This window comes from Temnothorax curvispinosus, unplaced genomic scaffold (genome assembly GCF_003070985.1).
Source record: "Temnothorax curvispinosus isolate PA1 unplaced genomic scaffold, ASM307098v1 QBEX01015430.1, whole genome shotgun sequence".
NCBI lineage: Eukaryota > Metazoa > Arthropoda > Insecta > Hymenoptera > Formicidae > Temnothorax > Temnothorax curvispinosus.
In genome coordinates, this window is record NW_020225210.1 from 23,813 (window position 1) to 37,643 (window position 13,831).

The following is a 13,831-nucleotide window of genomic DNA, read 5'->3' on the forward strand; positions in this document are numbered from 1 at the left end:
CTTTTATTTGAAAACATCTTTATTCAACCACATTAATAAATATTTAAAAAAATTTTTTTTTTTTAATTTTTAATCAAAATTTTGTTTAAAAAATTATTTTTAAAAAATAATATTAATGTTGTCAAATAGAGGAGATTTTACTGTAAAACTTTTATAAGAAATATTTTTTTATATCTCAAATATTTTTCGAGATATATCGAAAAAAGCAAAAAACCGCTCTACTATGAGCAGTGGTTTTACCCCTTAATACCGTTTTTGGGTAGCTACAAAAAATATCTAAATTCATCTTTTTACTCCCCCTACATATGTGGAAAGTTATATTAAAATCAGAATTTTCCACTTCGCGAGGTTCCCTTATAAGTGCATTTTAAACTGCACTTTAACTCCGTATTTTATTTATTATAAATTTTTTCAGAGCCAAAATGGAAAATTCGGTTATGTACCGGATTGCGGCTGATGTTACTGATTAAAACGAGCATAATTTTAATGAGATTTGTTAATTAATTGGCTAAACTTTGGGAAAAACCATTTGTAGTTCACGGCTACAAATGGTTTTTCCCAAACTTTAGCCAAATTAATTAACGAATCTCATTAAAATATTATGCTCGTTTTCATCAGTAAGATCAGCTGCAACCCGGTACATAGCCGGATTTTCCATTTTGGCTCTTAAAAATTTATAATAAATAAAATACGGACTCGCAGCGAGTCGTAGCTAAGCCGGGACAGTGGGTGCGTTCAGCCGATACTCCGCTAGCCTAGCAATCGTGAGCAGTCGCTCGTTTTCGCTCGTTTCCGCTCGTTTCCTCTCCTTTGACCCAATGGATTAAAAGGAGAGGAAACGAGCGAGCGCTTCTGTCCAGCCAAATTTTTCCGTAGCAAATGGTAGCAAAGCGCTCGCTGCTTACGTGCGCTAGGCTAGCGGAGTATCGGCTGAACGCACCCAGTCTCCACTCTTAACCCGACTCGGGTCGCATCAATGGACGTGAAATACATACATAGATATGTATGTATTCTACGTCAATGATGCTAGAGTCCTGTATACATGATGCGACCCAAGTCGGTTTGAGTCGCAAATCGAAAACGCTATTACTCCTGTCGACCCATCACTATGAATACCGGCCTATGAATACCGGCTTAAAACTGCAATGGCCTTTAAAGGTCAATCCAGACAAACTTGCATAGCGCATAAACATATGCATAAGAGAATTGATTGGTCCATATGCATGTGCATAAGAAAATAGACCAATCCGTTTCTTTATGCATATGGTTATGCACCCATGCAAGTTTGTCTGGATAGACCTTAAGGGCCCGGACACACACTTCTGCACAACGCATAATGCGTAAGCATAAAAAAATTGATTGGTCCATACCCTAAGAGCACAATTGACGGAAAGTCGACGGTAAGTCGACTTTTATAAGTCGACTTCTAGTCGGCTTCTAAAAATGGCAGAAAGTCGACTAATGGAGGATTCACACTGCGTCCGATGTTCGACGTACGACGATCCGACATCCAATAGGAAATTTTTGTCTCTAATAATAAATTCTGTTATTGGATGTCGGATCGTCGTACGTCGAACATCGGACGTGATCGGACGCAATGTGAATCCTCCATAAAAGTCGACTTCTAAATAGGCGACTTCTAAAAATGGCGGAAAGTCGACTAAAAGTCGACTTCTAAATAGTCGACTTATAAAAATCAACGAAAAGTTGACTTTTATAAGTCGACTTCTAGTCGACTTCTAAAAATGGCGGAAAGTCGACTAAAAATCGATTTCTAAATAATCGACTTATAAAAATCAACGGAAAGTTGACTTTTATAAGTCGACTTCTAGTCGACTTCTAAAAATGGCGGAAAGTCGACTAAAAGTCGACTTCTAGTCGACTTCTAAAAATGACGGAAAGTCGACTATAAAAAGACGGGAAACAGTCAAGCGGCGCGTCATGCATCATCAATATGGCGGCGAATCTCGAGGAGGCTGGAGGAGAAAATTAGTGTTTACGCGAGTGCAAGGAATACTTGCCGCGAGACAGGACACGATAAGACGTCGAAAAGCGCCGCGCTATCAACCACCGCCACGAAACGTCGTCGTCGTCGTCGTCATCATTGTCTTCCCGTTGACTTATTCTCGATTAGATCAGAATACTGGAATTTGACTGTATGTATGTTGCAATATGTTTGAGACGCGGTTGTCTACATTGTCTACAACAAGAATTGTTACAGAATGCGGTTACCAACCGACATGGCGGATCTAAAAGAGGATCAGGATAAGGCCAAATGAAAACATGCTTTAGAGGTTAGGTATGGTGTGTTATTAATTATCATCGATAATTAAGACCTATTGAATGCGACCTCTCCATTCTGAACCATCTTTCAGAACACCATCAGAAATGGAGGAACCTGTGTTCATGCATTCTTCGTGCGTTCTACGGAAAATCAGTCCGGAATAGGTGGTTTATAAAAAGGTGTACGAAACGAATAAGATGTATATGCGAGGGGTCACGGCGATAGAACCCGAATGATTGCCGAAATTCGCTTCCACGCTATGCCATCTTTGTGAACCATTGGTTGATCCACCGCCAAGGTATTTTTATCACAATTGTTGCTTTATAATGTTTTTCCTATTTATTTATAAAGATATTAATCTTCATTATGATCGAATATTATTCTCATTTATAGATATAATCAAGGAACCGGCAAGATCACTTGCCGCGTGTCTGGTACATTTGGAAAGGCCGGATGGGCACTACCATCGATGGATATAGAGCATCTGTGGACGGTGTAAAATGGTTCGCGTATTTCTTCTTGGAGGGTCAAGTGTACCCTAAGCTGAAACGATTTGTTCCGTCGCTGCTGACGACACCTGGGAGCATCACCAAGTCATAGGCCAGGTAAATCGTTATTCTATCTCCTTTCGATTTCACGTTGATTCATCGAATAGATTACATCAATTCAATACGATTTTTTCAGGTTAATACCACGCACTCGAGCAATAGTACAAACGCTGCGGTCGCAGGGAGTCGTGTCCAAATACAAACTGCTAGAAATCTGGGGTTTGGATGAAAAATGTGAGATTTTAATTTATAAAATAATATTTAGATATTATCATAGAGTAGACTTCTATACAATACTAGACCGCTGACAGGCATCTCAGCCGTGATGCTTGCCGCCATGTTGATTTTAGTCAAGATATGCTATACTACAGATTCTATACAAGTGGTTTTATACAAGATTTCTATACAATAGTCTGGCATATACAGAATGTCCAAAAGAAAGGGTTTAATACTACAGGAGTAGTGGTTCGATTTCGGCATTCAGTACGCTACACGTTGAAGGCATGACTTACAAACTTATTGATAACATGTACCAATATTTAACACAAAAACATTCGCCGGCTTCGTTATGTACTGTAATAACGAATGCAGATAAACGCACATCATGAGCAACTGAACACCCGATAGTGACTTATTGTTAATTCAATATGGCCGCACCCTTCACTAACACTTGCACCTCGCACTCGCATCAGCTTTTCGGCAGTGCGTCCATAGATGTTAATGGTCTAGTATAAAAGTCTGTGGATATTATATATATTTATAATTTTAGTTCTGTTGTCAGCTTACAAGAAGTGGCTGCCGGAATCCGCGCACGTAGAAGTGGCACAGATATGACGGCACACAGTGGCCGCCTTTGTAATTAAGAATAAAACATTAGGATTGTAATTATACAGTTTTTTAGATAATTAAATTATTTTATATATGAAAAAAAATCGAAATGCATCAGTTTTAGCCTTCCAGCAAAGGGTCGATTGTGTATCTTGAAATAATGAGGTAAAAATTACAAAAGTGAGAAAATTCATTAGCGTATCTACGATTTTATTTATCAAAATCTAATAAAATCTGTTAACTTTTGTCATTTTCACCTCATTTCACGATACACAACCGACCTCCAGACGTACGCAGCGGTTTATTTTATCGACTTTAAAAGTTGGCGGAAAGTCGACTTTCCGTCATGATGGGAAGTCGACTTGAAGTCGACTTCTACCGAAACTAACTTGGCAGAGAAGTCGACTTTTTTAAGGACGAAAGTCGACTTGAAGTCGACTTGAAGTCGGCGAATGTCTCAAAAAACGCCGACTAAAAGTCGACTTTCGTCCTTAAAAAAGTCGACTTTCTGCCAAGTCAGTATCGGTAGAAGTCGACTTCAAGTCGACTTTTTGCTCTTAAGGTACACATGTGCATAAGGAAATAGACCAATCAGTTTTCTTATGCTTACGTATTATGCGTTGTGCAAAAGTGTGTGCTCCCCGTTTAATACGGTCTTTTTATTGGCTGGACGGTGTCCCATGCCGTGAACGCACGTTCGCGGCGAGCGAACGCACTATTGGCGGTGCCACTGCTGCATTATGGCTCCTGCACACAGGACGCGGCAGCGCGGCATTGCGGCAACGCGGCACCGCGGTAACCAATTACCGTCTTGCCTTTCCGTTCTACTTTTGAAAGTAGTACGGAAAGGCAGATGGTGATTGGTCACCGCGTTGCCGCATTGCCGCGTCCTGTGTGCAGGAGCCATATGGCTTCTGCACACAGGACGCGGAAACGCTTGCCGTGCGGCAAGAAGCAACGCGGTAGCCAATAAACTTTTGGTTCTTACGGAAAAGCAACACGTTGATTGGCTACCGCGTCGCTTCTTGCCGCGCGGCAAGCGTTTCCGCTTTCTGTGTGCAGAAGCCAATAAGGTGCCAAGTCATGAGACGCTGAAAATCAGCGTCAACAAGGTGAACGTGGTGGTTTCGCTTTGACGCTAGCGTCAAAGAAATGAAGTTGAATTTGTTTAATATTCAGCGTCGTCGCTGAATCGTCGTTAATCGTCCCAGTACAATCAAACATAGACTTCAAAATACGTAAAATATTAATTATTTTTAAGTAATATCTTCAAGTAGTAATATTTTATATGGAGATATATATATAAATAAAAGATATTATTTCAGAAGATTTTTGCTTGCTAAAAATGAGCGTCGAGCGTTAACGTGAAAAGGCACCTTTACGTTTCCCGCCAACATGGCAAATATGTCGGCGCTCGTGTCATTTCCCGCCAAGCCCCCGCGGCAACTCCGTTACGGCGCAACGAAGTTTTTGTATGGCGGTGTAGAATACTGTAGAAGTGTTTTCCCTGCGGTATCTCGTCTGATTTCTCTCGTCTGGCTGGACTACGACGCGCAAGGATGGGGCAGTCGGACGATATTGAGGATTCGATGTACGGGCGACACCAGGATCTTTGCCAGAAGCTGAATATGGATGCGACCGCCGCGTCCGAGGCCTGGAAATCCTATGAGACTATCCGGCAGAACTACACCCTTGAGGTAGTATTTATCTTGCGATAACGGGACTGTTCCGATGGCAAATTCGATATTGCTTCACGCGAAACGCCGAGAATGTCGGCTCAGTGCGATGTGATCGTTTTCGGGATCTTCCCCGTGAGACGAAGCGTGCGACGTTCTGGCGATTCTTTCACCTTACGGAAGATTATTCAAAGCGCGACAGGGACGAAATTATTTGGCGCGTTAATTCCGACAAGATCGCGTCGTCGAAGTTGCTCGTTGATTGATTCGATTTTCGCGGTATCTGCATGTATTTTTAATATCGCGGAAACCCTAACACTTTAAGATCTTTGCGTTTTTTTATTTCGTAGAACCCCGTTATTTTCTATGAATAATATTACTGCTTTTTTACTTCATTCCCTGATTGATACTTTAATGTGATATATATGTGTATGAGTTATTGATTTAAACAGGATTTGTAATGTATATTTGTAGGGTGACCAGTTGCACTGGATAGGATGTGCAGTATATGTAGCTTGTAGAAAATTCTCTATACCTACAGTAGGAAGACCAGGTACTAATGTAGAAGGCAACTGCGTGTCGCTGACCCGTCTCTTGCAACTGTGTAATCTGCCACTGATACAGTTCTTTACAAAGAGCAAATCTTGGGCAGATATGGCAAATATGCCACAGGACTTTCGTGCCAGGATAGAAAAGCTAGAAGCTAATTTCTCAGTATCCATGGTTATATTTAAAAAATATCAGCCGATATTTGCTGATATATTCAAGGATCCACGAGAGGATACCTCTAGACCACCTAGATCTAGGAGGCACAAAGCGGTGCCCTGTACACCCAGCAGGGTCTTTGAATTCTGCTGGACGCTCTTTATATGCATAAAAGGTGCAATTCATGATATCTCTGACGATCTTGTTAACTCTTACCACCTCTTGCTGGTTTGCTGTGATCTTGTATACAACAACGCTCTATTGGCTAACAGAAAAGACTTGCTGAATCCTAATTTTCCTGGTGAGTATCCTTGGAATGAGTCTTAAAGGAAGCACATGTGTAACAATCATGATCTAACAGGAACAATCCCATCTAATGTTTTCTAATTTACAGGCTTACCAGCAAATTTCAACGATGATAATTATACTTCACCACAAACACCAAATTGCATTATTAATTTGCTGTGTGAGCGTCATGATGCAATTGCTGTTGAGGCTAAAGCCATAAAGGAGTACTGTGTGAAGAATTATATCAACAAGTTATTTAATGAAAGGATCTTGCGTGGTGATCAGTCAAATTTCTCCGGTATGCTAGAGGCGTTGAATTTTGATGGTAATAACAAGGCCATTAACAAATCTTATGAACAGCGTATGCTAAGTGTCGGAGACTTTGATGAAAGAATTTTCTTAGGTAAAATTTACAATTAAATTAAGAGTTTTGTTCTATGCATAGTAATTAGTATTGATGTATGAAATAAAACACATGCATTGTTGTAAGCTTATATTATGATTTTGCATGCTTTCTGCTAGCTTATTTTGCTTCTGTAAATATCTTCATGAATTGATAAGTAAAAATGTATATGCTGCGCATTTAATAATTGTTTGCAACTTGGATTATGTTAAGTCTAAATGAAATTTTAACACATTAACATTATACTCTTTTTTTTTACTTTATTATTTATTATTTGTAATATATATGTATATATACGCACAATTTATACAATGAAGCTATCCGAACTTGTAGATTGTTTCTAGTTGAAAAAAGAAAAGTTAAAAAAGAAGATACATTCCTAGCAACCTATTTAGTTTATTAAGTTTATTTTACTTTTTTTATAAATAAATTTGTGTATTTGCTTTGTCGTGATTGCTTTATAGCGGAATGGAGAAGAGTAAATTTGAGTGATGTATCAAAATCAGATATATTTGACCAAAGTGGTGCTAAGCATGTCCAGTTTAGTAAACATGAAGTCTTACAAGGTGGGTTTATAATATCTTGTGTGTGCTTCTGTTTTGCAAATAATTAAACTAATTTCTTCTGTTTACTAATCACACTTTTCAAATAAAAAGTGCTAGGCTAGTTATAGTTTTCATATTTGCCTGTAGTTTTTCAAGTTACAAGTATAAATTTGATATAAATATATGATTCTTGTTTCAGGCCATGACGCTAATGAAAACATTGGTTCTCCTACGCAAATGATGAACATTGAAGATTTTCACGAACGATTGCAAATGAAGAGAGAACAACATGCTGGGGTAAGTTTTAGAAAGATTATTATATTTATTTTATCTCGATAATAGTAAGCATATTATATTTTTTACATATAATGTCTGCATAACTTAATTTTTTATAGCAGATACAATATTTGGCACCTCCTACGCCATTGACCGGACGTAAATACCTTCGATCGAAGGACATGTCTAATATAACACCAGTGACTACGGCAACTCAAAGTGTTATTAAGTTACAAGCTTTGATAGCTGGACAATCTGCTCCAAGCGAAAGTCTATTACAGATGCTCAAAAACTGTTCTCAAGACGTTAAATCCTTACTTGAGGCAAAAGTTAAACAGATTGGTGAACAATTTTGTGCAAACTATAATAATAATAACGCAAATATCACTAATATAAATAACGGTCCATCTGACTTTGGAAAGAAGCGCCTTCTCATGGGACAAACCCTGTTTTACAAACTTCTAGAAATGATTTTAAACGACGAGAAACGCAAAAAACCGAATGATGACATAACTGTAAGTTTATACAAATGGAGATAATCATAGATAAAAAATTATTGAAGTAGCATTTATTAAGTAGTTTTTATATCTTAATAATTATTTGTTGTAGAATCTTCTTTTGAACGAAGTCTTTATCCAATGCCTTTTTGCCTGCTGTCTTGAAATAGTTATATATTCATACAAAAGCAATGATAAGATATTCCCCTGGATATTGAAGGCTTTGAATCTGGATGCTTACTATTTCTATAAGGTCATAGAAATTATAGTAAGAGCCGAAGATCAATTGTCGCGAGATGTTGTCAAGCACTTGAATCAGATTGAAGAGAAGATTCTGGAGTCCTTGGCTTGGCAAAGTGATAGTCCTTTGTGGCAAACTATCGAGTCTTTGCCGGACGGTGTGCCGAGTTGTGAGGAAGTTTCTTTGCCTGGTACTTTGGAAACTACTGATCCGAACGCTCTTGGTCAACCTGTATTAAGACGGATTGCTTTAGATCGGGAACGTACTCATCATGATGTTCAACAAAGTCCAATTTCATCCGCTTCGGAAAGGTATAATTTATTTAACTGAAAGGACACACACGCACACACACAAAATGATCGAATTTATCCCATAAATGCCACACCTCTCAAGAATCTCGTAAATGACATGAGAAGTCTAAAAGACCCCAGCATGAAAAATGTCTCCTTACTCATTGATTTTTTTATCTTTAGTTATGAAAATTTTTTTCAATGTTCAAGGCTTAGAAAAGAGAATAAAATGCTTATATTGTTAAAATTTCAATTTCAACATAGTATAAAAAATTAAGTAAACTGAGTACTGCTAAGTGTACAAACGGGTACATCGATCACTCAACTATCATCAATGGGAGCATGAGCTCCATTTTTGGCAAGAACATTTGAAAATATATCATTGTAAAGGGTCTGGGGTTCGCTGGACCCCAGGGGGCATTTAAGGATTATGATTCTTTCGAAAATTTAAAACTGCTATAAATGTACGTATAGAGTACGTATACATACACGAACCAGAAAAAGATTGGAAAAAGTTATAAAAATATATAATTGTGTGATAAAATTTATATGATAGTTGCATAGATTATAATATAGTTATTGAGCTTTATTATTTTCTTCAAATTGTGCAAAATAATTAAAAGAATAATCATAAATTTGAACTTTTTTACCGGCTCCTGGATGGTCAGCCGAGAACTCTGCGTTGACGGTAGCGACGTACCGTCGCGGCAGAAATCAGAACTCTCACCTCTCACTCTCTCCAATGGAGAATTCTGTCTTGTGACATGTTGACAACCTATTTTGTTGTGCGTGCTATTTCTTTATTATTCGCTCTGTGCTTGTGCTCTAACGTTTAACGTATTCGTGAAAGTCGTAAAATTGGCCGAAAAGTAAGATTTGCATGCGGAAGGAACGTTTTCACCTCTTTTCGATAGTCGTTAAACGGCTGTTTTCCCCGTATGTTTAGGCTTCGTTTTATGGCTGTTTGTTTATTGTCGAGGGAAAAGGATAGTTTTCGGCCAATTTCGGAAGTGTTCTGAAACGATCTATAGTGATGTTTTATTGAAATGTCTTTTTATTTGAAAATGGCATGCACAGCAAAATTGGGTGTTTTCCTCGCCTCGATAGTAAGAATCCAATATGGCCGCGGTGACCATCCAGGAGCCTCAATATATATTTTTTAAAATAAAGGATAGTGAGCTATATATATTAAGTTATATATGATTTAGATTTCAGTCTCCTATCGCAGCATCTGGTGTAGCAAAGAAGCGATTATTTTCCGAGACCAGAATCACCGGTCAAAGCGTCCTTCGTGTTGGGCAGAGTGTGTTGTCCTCCAATAGAATGGTATTAGACAATGGTCAAAGGATACTCTTAGTACCCGATCAAATTACTGTTTCTAAAGCGTCAGGCACACAAGCGTTAAATAATTCCGCACAAGCGACGAACAAAGATGCGGCTAAACCGAAGAGGACGGGCTCCGTTGCACTGTTCTTCCGAAAGTTTTACAATCTTGCGTGTGTACGTATGCAGGACTTGTGCAATTCATTGGAGATATCGGATAACGATAAGAAAAAGATATGGACAATCTTTGAATACTCCATCAAGGAACGTACTAAATTGATGAAGGACCGGCATCTCGATCAGATCTTAATGTGTGCAATTTATGTAATATGTAAACTGGTCAGGATGGAGAGAAACTCGTTCACGGAAATTATGCGGTGTTATCGTCTACAACCGCAGGCGGAGTCACATATATATAGATCGGTGCTTATAGAAAAAGTTTCTAATGACGGTGATCCAGGGACAACTGGTAACGAAAGATCGGAGGATAATACTATGTTAGGGGAAAATATGACTCCACCAACGCCGACAAATATGGCCGGAACGTCGCAAAACTTTGATGGAGAGATACGCGGCGACTTAATCAAGTTCTATAACACGATGTATGTTCCGCAGGTCAAGGAATTTGCGAACAAATTCGGATCGGCTCGCGGTAGCGTCATGAATCTCTCGTTGAGTCCTTTACCGAAAGGAAAGGCACCTGCTAATTCTCCAGTGAGACGTGTCACTAGTAGTATTATGACACGCACTCTAGATCCGAAGGCTATCAGTGCATCACCGGCGCCGCAATTAAGTTATTGCTTCAGTCGTAGCCCTGCTAAGGTAAAATATACATTTTTAAAATTTTAAATATAAGTTTTATAATTAACTTTTAAATTATGGATTTTTGTGAAGACGGATTCTTTTTTGTTCTTATATAATTGATACATTTTTCAGGATTTAGAAGCTATCAATAAGATGATGATTTCTGTGGACGCGAAAAAAAGTGTAGGAAAGCGATTACTTACCGATGACACGGATGTAGAAATGACGGAAGGTTCATCTCCTAAAAAAACTGCAACTTTTGTTGCACGGAAATTAGAAAATATTATTGGAGAACGACGAACGCAAAATCAATAAGCGGAATGTGGTAGAATGACGATGTCAGTCGTAGTTTATGGATGAGGACGAGGAGTATGTTTAATCTGTTTTTATTTGCATACAAATTGATTTGCAAAAAATGAAGAAACCTATATGAAATAGATGAAAGCCAGTCTCTTGGCTGTCTTCTGGCATAAATGTGAGATGTTCGTTTCTCAGTATAGTCATTCTAGAAAATTGGAAAAGCCCAATAAAATATCGTTCACATCATATAAGGATGCTGTAATGTTTGTAATTTTATTTAGTGTAAAGTCAGAATTCAATTTCCAGTATTCTTTGTTGACTTTTATCTTACCAGAGTAGACTTTTTTGTTAATTTATAATTTACAGAACCAAACTGTCTTTCGAATAGTATAAAACGCAAAGTCGTGTAATGTGGATTATAACTTTGAAACACGCATATTACACTTTCCATGCATTATGTTATTGTTAACATGGAACATTTTTAGAATCATTTGAAAACAAATATGACTTTTTTTAATGTGTCTACTGTTGCCTTTTGATCATGATTGTTATGTAAAATTATCCTTAGAAATAGGAAAAGTAAAAACATGTACATCCATATATTCTAGTGATAATTAGTTTTGTGATAAAATTGCTGGCGATTTTGTAGAATATTCGCCAGTGATTCTATAAAATCATCGGAAATTTTAAAAGTTAGGATTGTCGAATTAATTATTTTCAGCGTACATAACATAGATTTAAATAGGAAATTAAATAGGAAAAATCGCAAAAAACATGGTAGTATTATCATGACAATAAATTTGTAATTCACACTACGATATACGAAGTGGTCTACTGACAACGAAAAAAATTATTTTAATGATAGATTTTTAGACGGAAACTTGAAACTGATTCTTCTCGAACATTTTTATTATGATTTATCGTAATTATTTACTTTTTAACATAAACTCTATTGCGTTAACAAATATTAAGTAAATATTCTATTCAATTAAAGTCAAATAAGCTGAGTAATATTTTGGTATTTATTTACGTTTCCGAAATTTTGGATCCATCAAAAATTCTTTAATCGCTTTTGACTCACGAAATATATTAATCACTCGATAAAAAAATTATTGGCTTTTTAATTTTGGATTTATAGTATCTACCATTAAAATACTATCCAGTTGCAATGGACCATTCTGTATACACATATTTTGAATTTGTAAAGTTGAATAAAAAATATGATATTAATTATATAAATAACTCTTGTTTTTTATTGTTGTGATCAGCTCGTTATTTGCATTATATCTTGTAAAGGTAAACCTAGTCAATATTTGTGAAGTATTTGGTATGTATCTTCCACACTGGAAATTGTTCTGACTATTCCAAATATTATGATTTATCAAAAAATAAAATTACGACATTTTTTTCTGTTCCGCGATCAAAATCATATACAAAAGTCTATAAATAAATATAGTTTCAACCGCTTGATAAAAGTAGACTTAACGATAAAATTGAACGGCTAAAACAACGAATACTCACAGCAAATACAAATGTTGAGTAATAGTTTTCTTAAATTTATTTTCTTTAAAAGAAAAACATTGATCCAAATAAATTGGAGATAAAACCAATTGTATTCATTATAAGTGCATTTTCTATCTTAATATATAAGTTATTTGTATTTTTTTAAATTTAGAGTTTGTCAAGAATTGAAAAACTCAAAGTAGATATAAATATTTCTAAATTCACTATGATCTCATTGATTTGCCATTTATTATCGAGCAATGTATAAAATTATGAAGCGAGTTAAAGACAATTATTGTATTTATTGCATTGCAAGGACTTGGTAACTCGAATACAAATGAATATCGATCGCGAATTGAGAGAAAAAATATATATTAGAGTATACTTTAAAATAATAATTGAATATAAATATTTGTGTTGTACATGAGGTGACTTATGGCTCCTGGTCCCTGAGCCGAGAACTCTGCGTTGACGGTAGCGCCGTACCGTCGCGGCAGAAATAAGAACTCTCTCCTCTCACTCTCTCCAATGGAGAATTCTGTCTTGTGACATGTTGACAACCTCATTTTAAGTTGCGGTATATTTCTTTATTATTCGCTCTGTACTTGTGCTCTAACGTTTAACGTATTCGTGAAACTCGTAAAATTGACCGCATGGTAAAATTTGCAAGAAATATATATGCGGAAGGAACATTCACCACTCCTTTCGATAGTCGTCAAACGGCTTGTTTTCCGTATGTTTAGGCTTCGTTTTATGGCTGTTTGTTTATTGTCGAGGGAAAAGGATAGTATCCGGTCAATTTTTGAAGTGTGCTGAAACGATCTGTCGTGATTTTTTATTGAAATGTCTTTTTATTTCGGAAAATACCGCAACTTAAAATTAGGTGTTTTCCTCGCCTCGATAGTAAGAATCCAATATGGCCGCGGTGACTACCCAGGAGCCTTATGTTATTTTGATTTTTATTTGTTTAGAACAGCATACTGGATCTCTTCGGTTAATTTTTTTCCTACTGATTATAACGAAATTATAAATTATATGCGGAAACTTGTTTTACAATTTTTGTTGCTTGTTTTTATCATTAAACTTAATTTATATTGTACTTTCCATGGTAGAATTTCTACCATGGTACTTTCAAAGTTTTTAGGCTTAAAAGAAGAATATGAGATTGCTTCTCTTTATACAGTATGCATGCACGACTAAAAGCGATTACTAATATGTAGGTTTTTTATAAATAAAAAGTGTACAAAGTTTTATCGGCGTACAATGAATTGCTATTGATCATCTTTTATGTATATAAAGTAGTATTGTAATATGGAAATA

General features: G+C 36.7%; 1 protein-coding gene and 1 long non-coding RNA gene across 8 annotated transcripts; both read left to right on the top strand.

The window, feature by feature from the left end:
* Positions 1–1,864: 1,864 nt before the first annotated feature.
* LOC112465690 lies at positions 1,865–3,987 on the top strand. 3 transcript variants are annotated; one of them, XR_003042051.1, is made up of 6 exons: positions 1,865–2,156; positions 2,222–2,294; positions 2,376–2,582; positions 2,678–2,889; positions 2,969–3,066; positions 3,602–3,987. It is a non-coding gene; the product is annotated as an uncharacterized LOC112465690 (long non-coding RNA). The 3 variants fall into 3 exon arrangements; XR_003042050.1 differs by having other exon boundaries at positions 1,866–2,156; positions 2,222–2,304; XR_003042049.1 differs by having other exon boundaries at positions 1,867–2,156; positions 2,222–2,299; positions 3,602–3,984.
* A 1,004-nt stretch (positions 3,988–4,991) lies between these two features.
* LOC112465692 (retinoblastoma-like protein 1) lies at positions 4,992–12,618 on the top strand. Of its 5 annotated transcripts, none has more exons than XM_025033377.1 (9): positions 4,992–5,357; positions 5,811–6,342; positions 6,436–6,732; positions 7,197–7,298; positions 7,477–7,574; positions 7,673–8,068; positions 8,163–8,531; positions 10,034–10,726; positions 10,841–12,618. In XM_025033377.1, exons 1-9 carry the CDS (start codon positions 5,220–5,222, stop codon positions 11,021–11,023), a joined length of 2,808 nt encoding a protein of 935 aa, XP_024889145.1. In that variant the 5' UTR covers positions 4,992–5,219; the 3' UTR covers positions 11,024–12,618. The 5 variants fall into 5 exon arrangements, with proteins under 5 accessions (XP_024889145.1, XP_024889141.1, XP_024889142.1 ...); XM_025033373.1 differs by having other exon boundaries at positions 5,220–5,357; positions 8,163–8,602; positions 9,790–10,726; XM_025033374.1 differs by having other exon boundaries at positions 5,220–5,357; positions 7,676–8,068; positions 8,163–8,602; positions 9,790–10,726; positions 10,841–11,023.
* Positions 12,619–13,831: the final 1,213 nt, after the last annotated feature.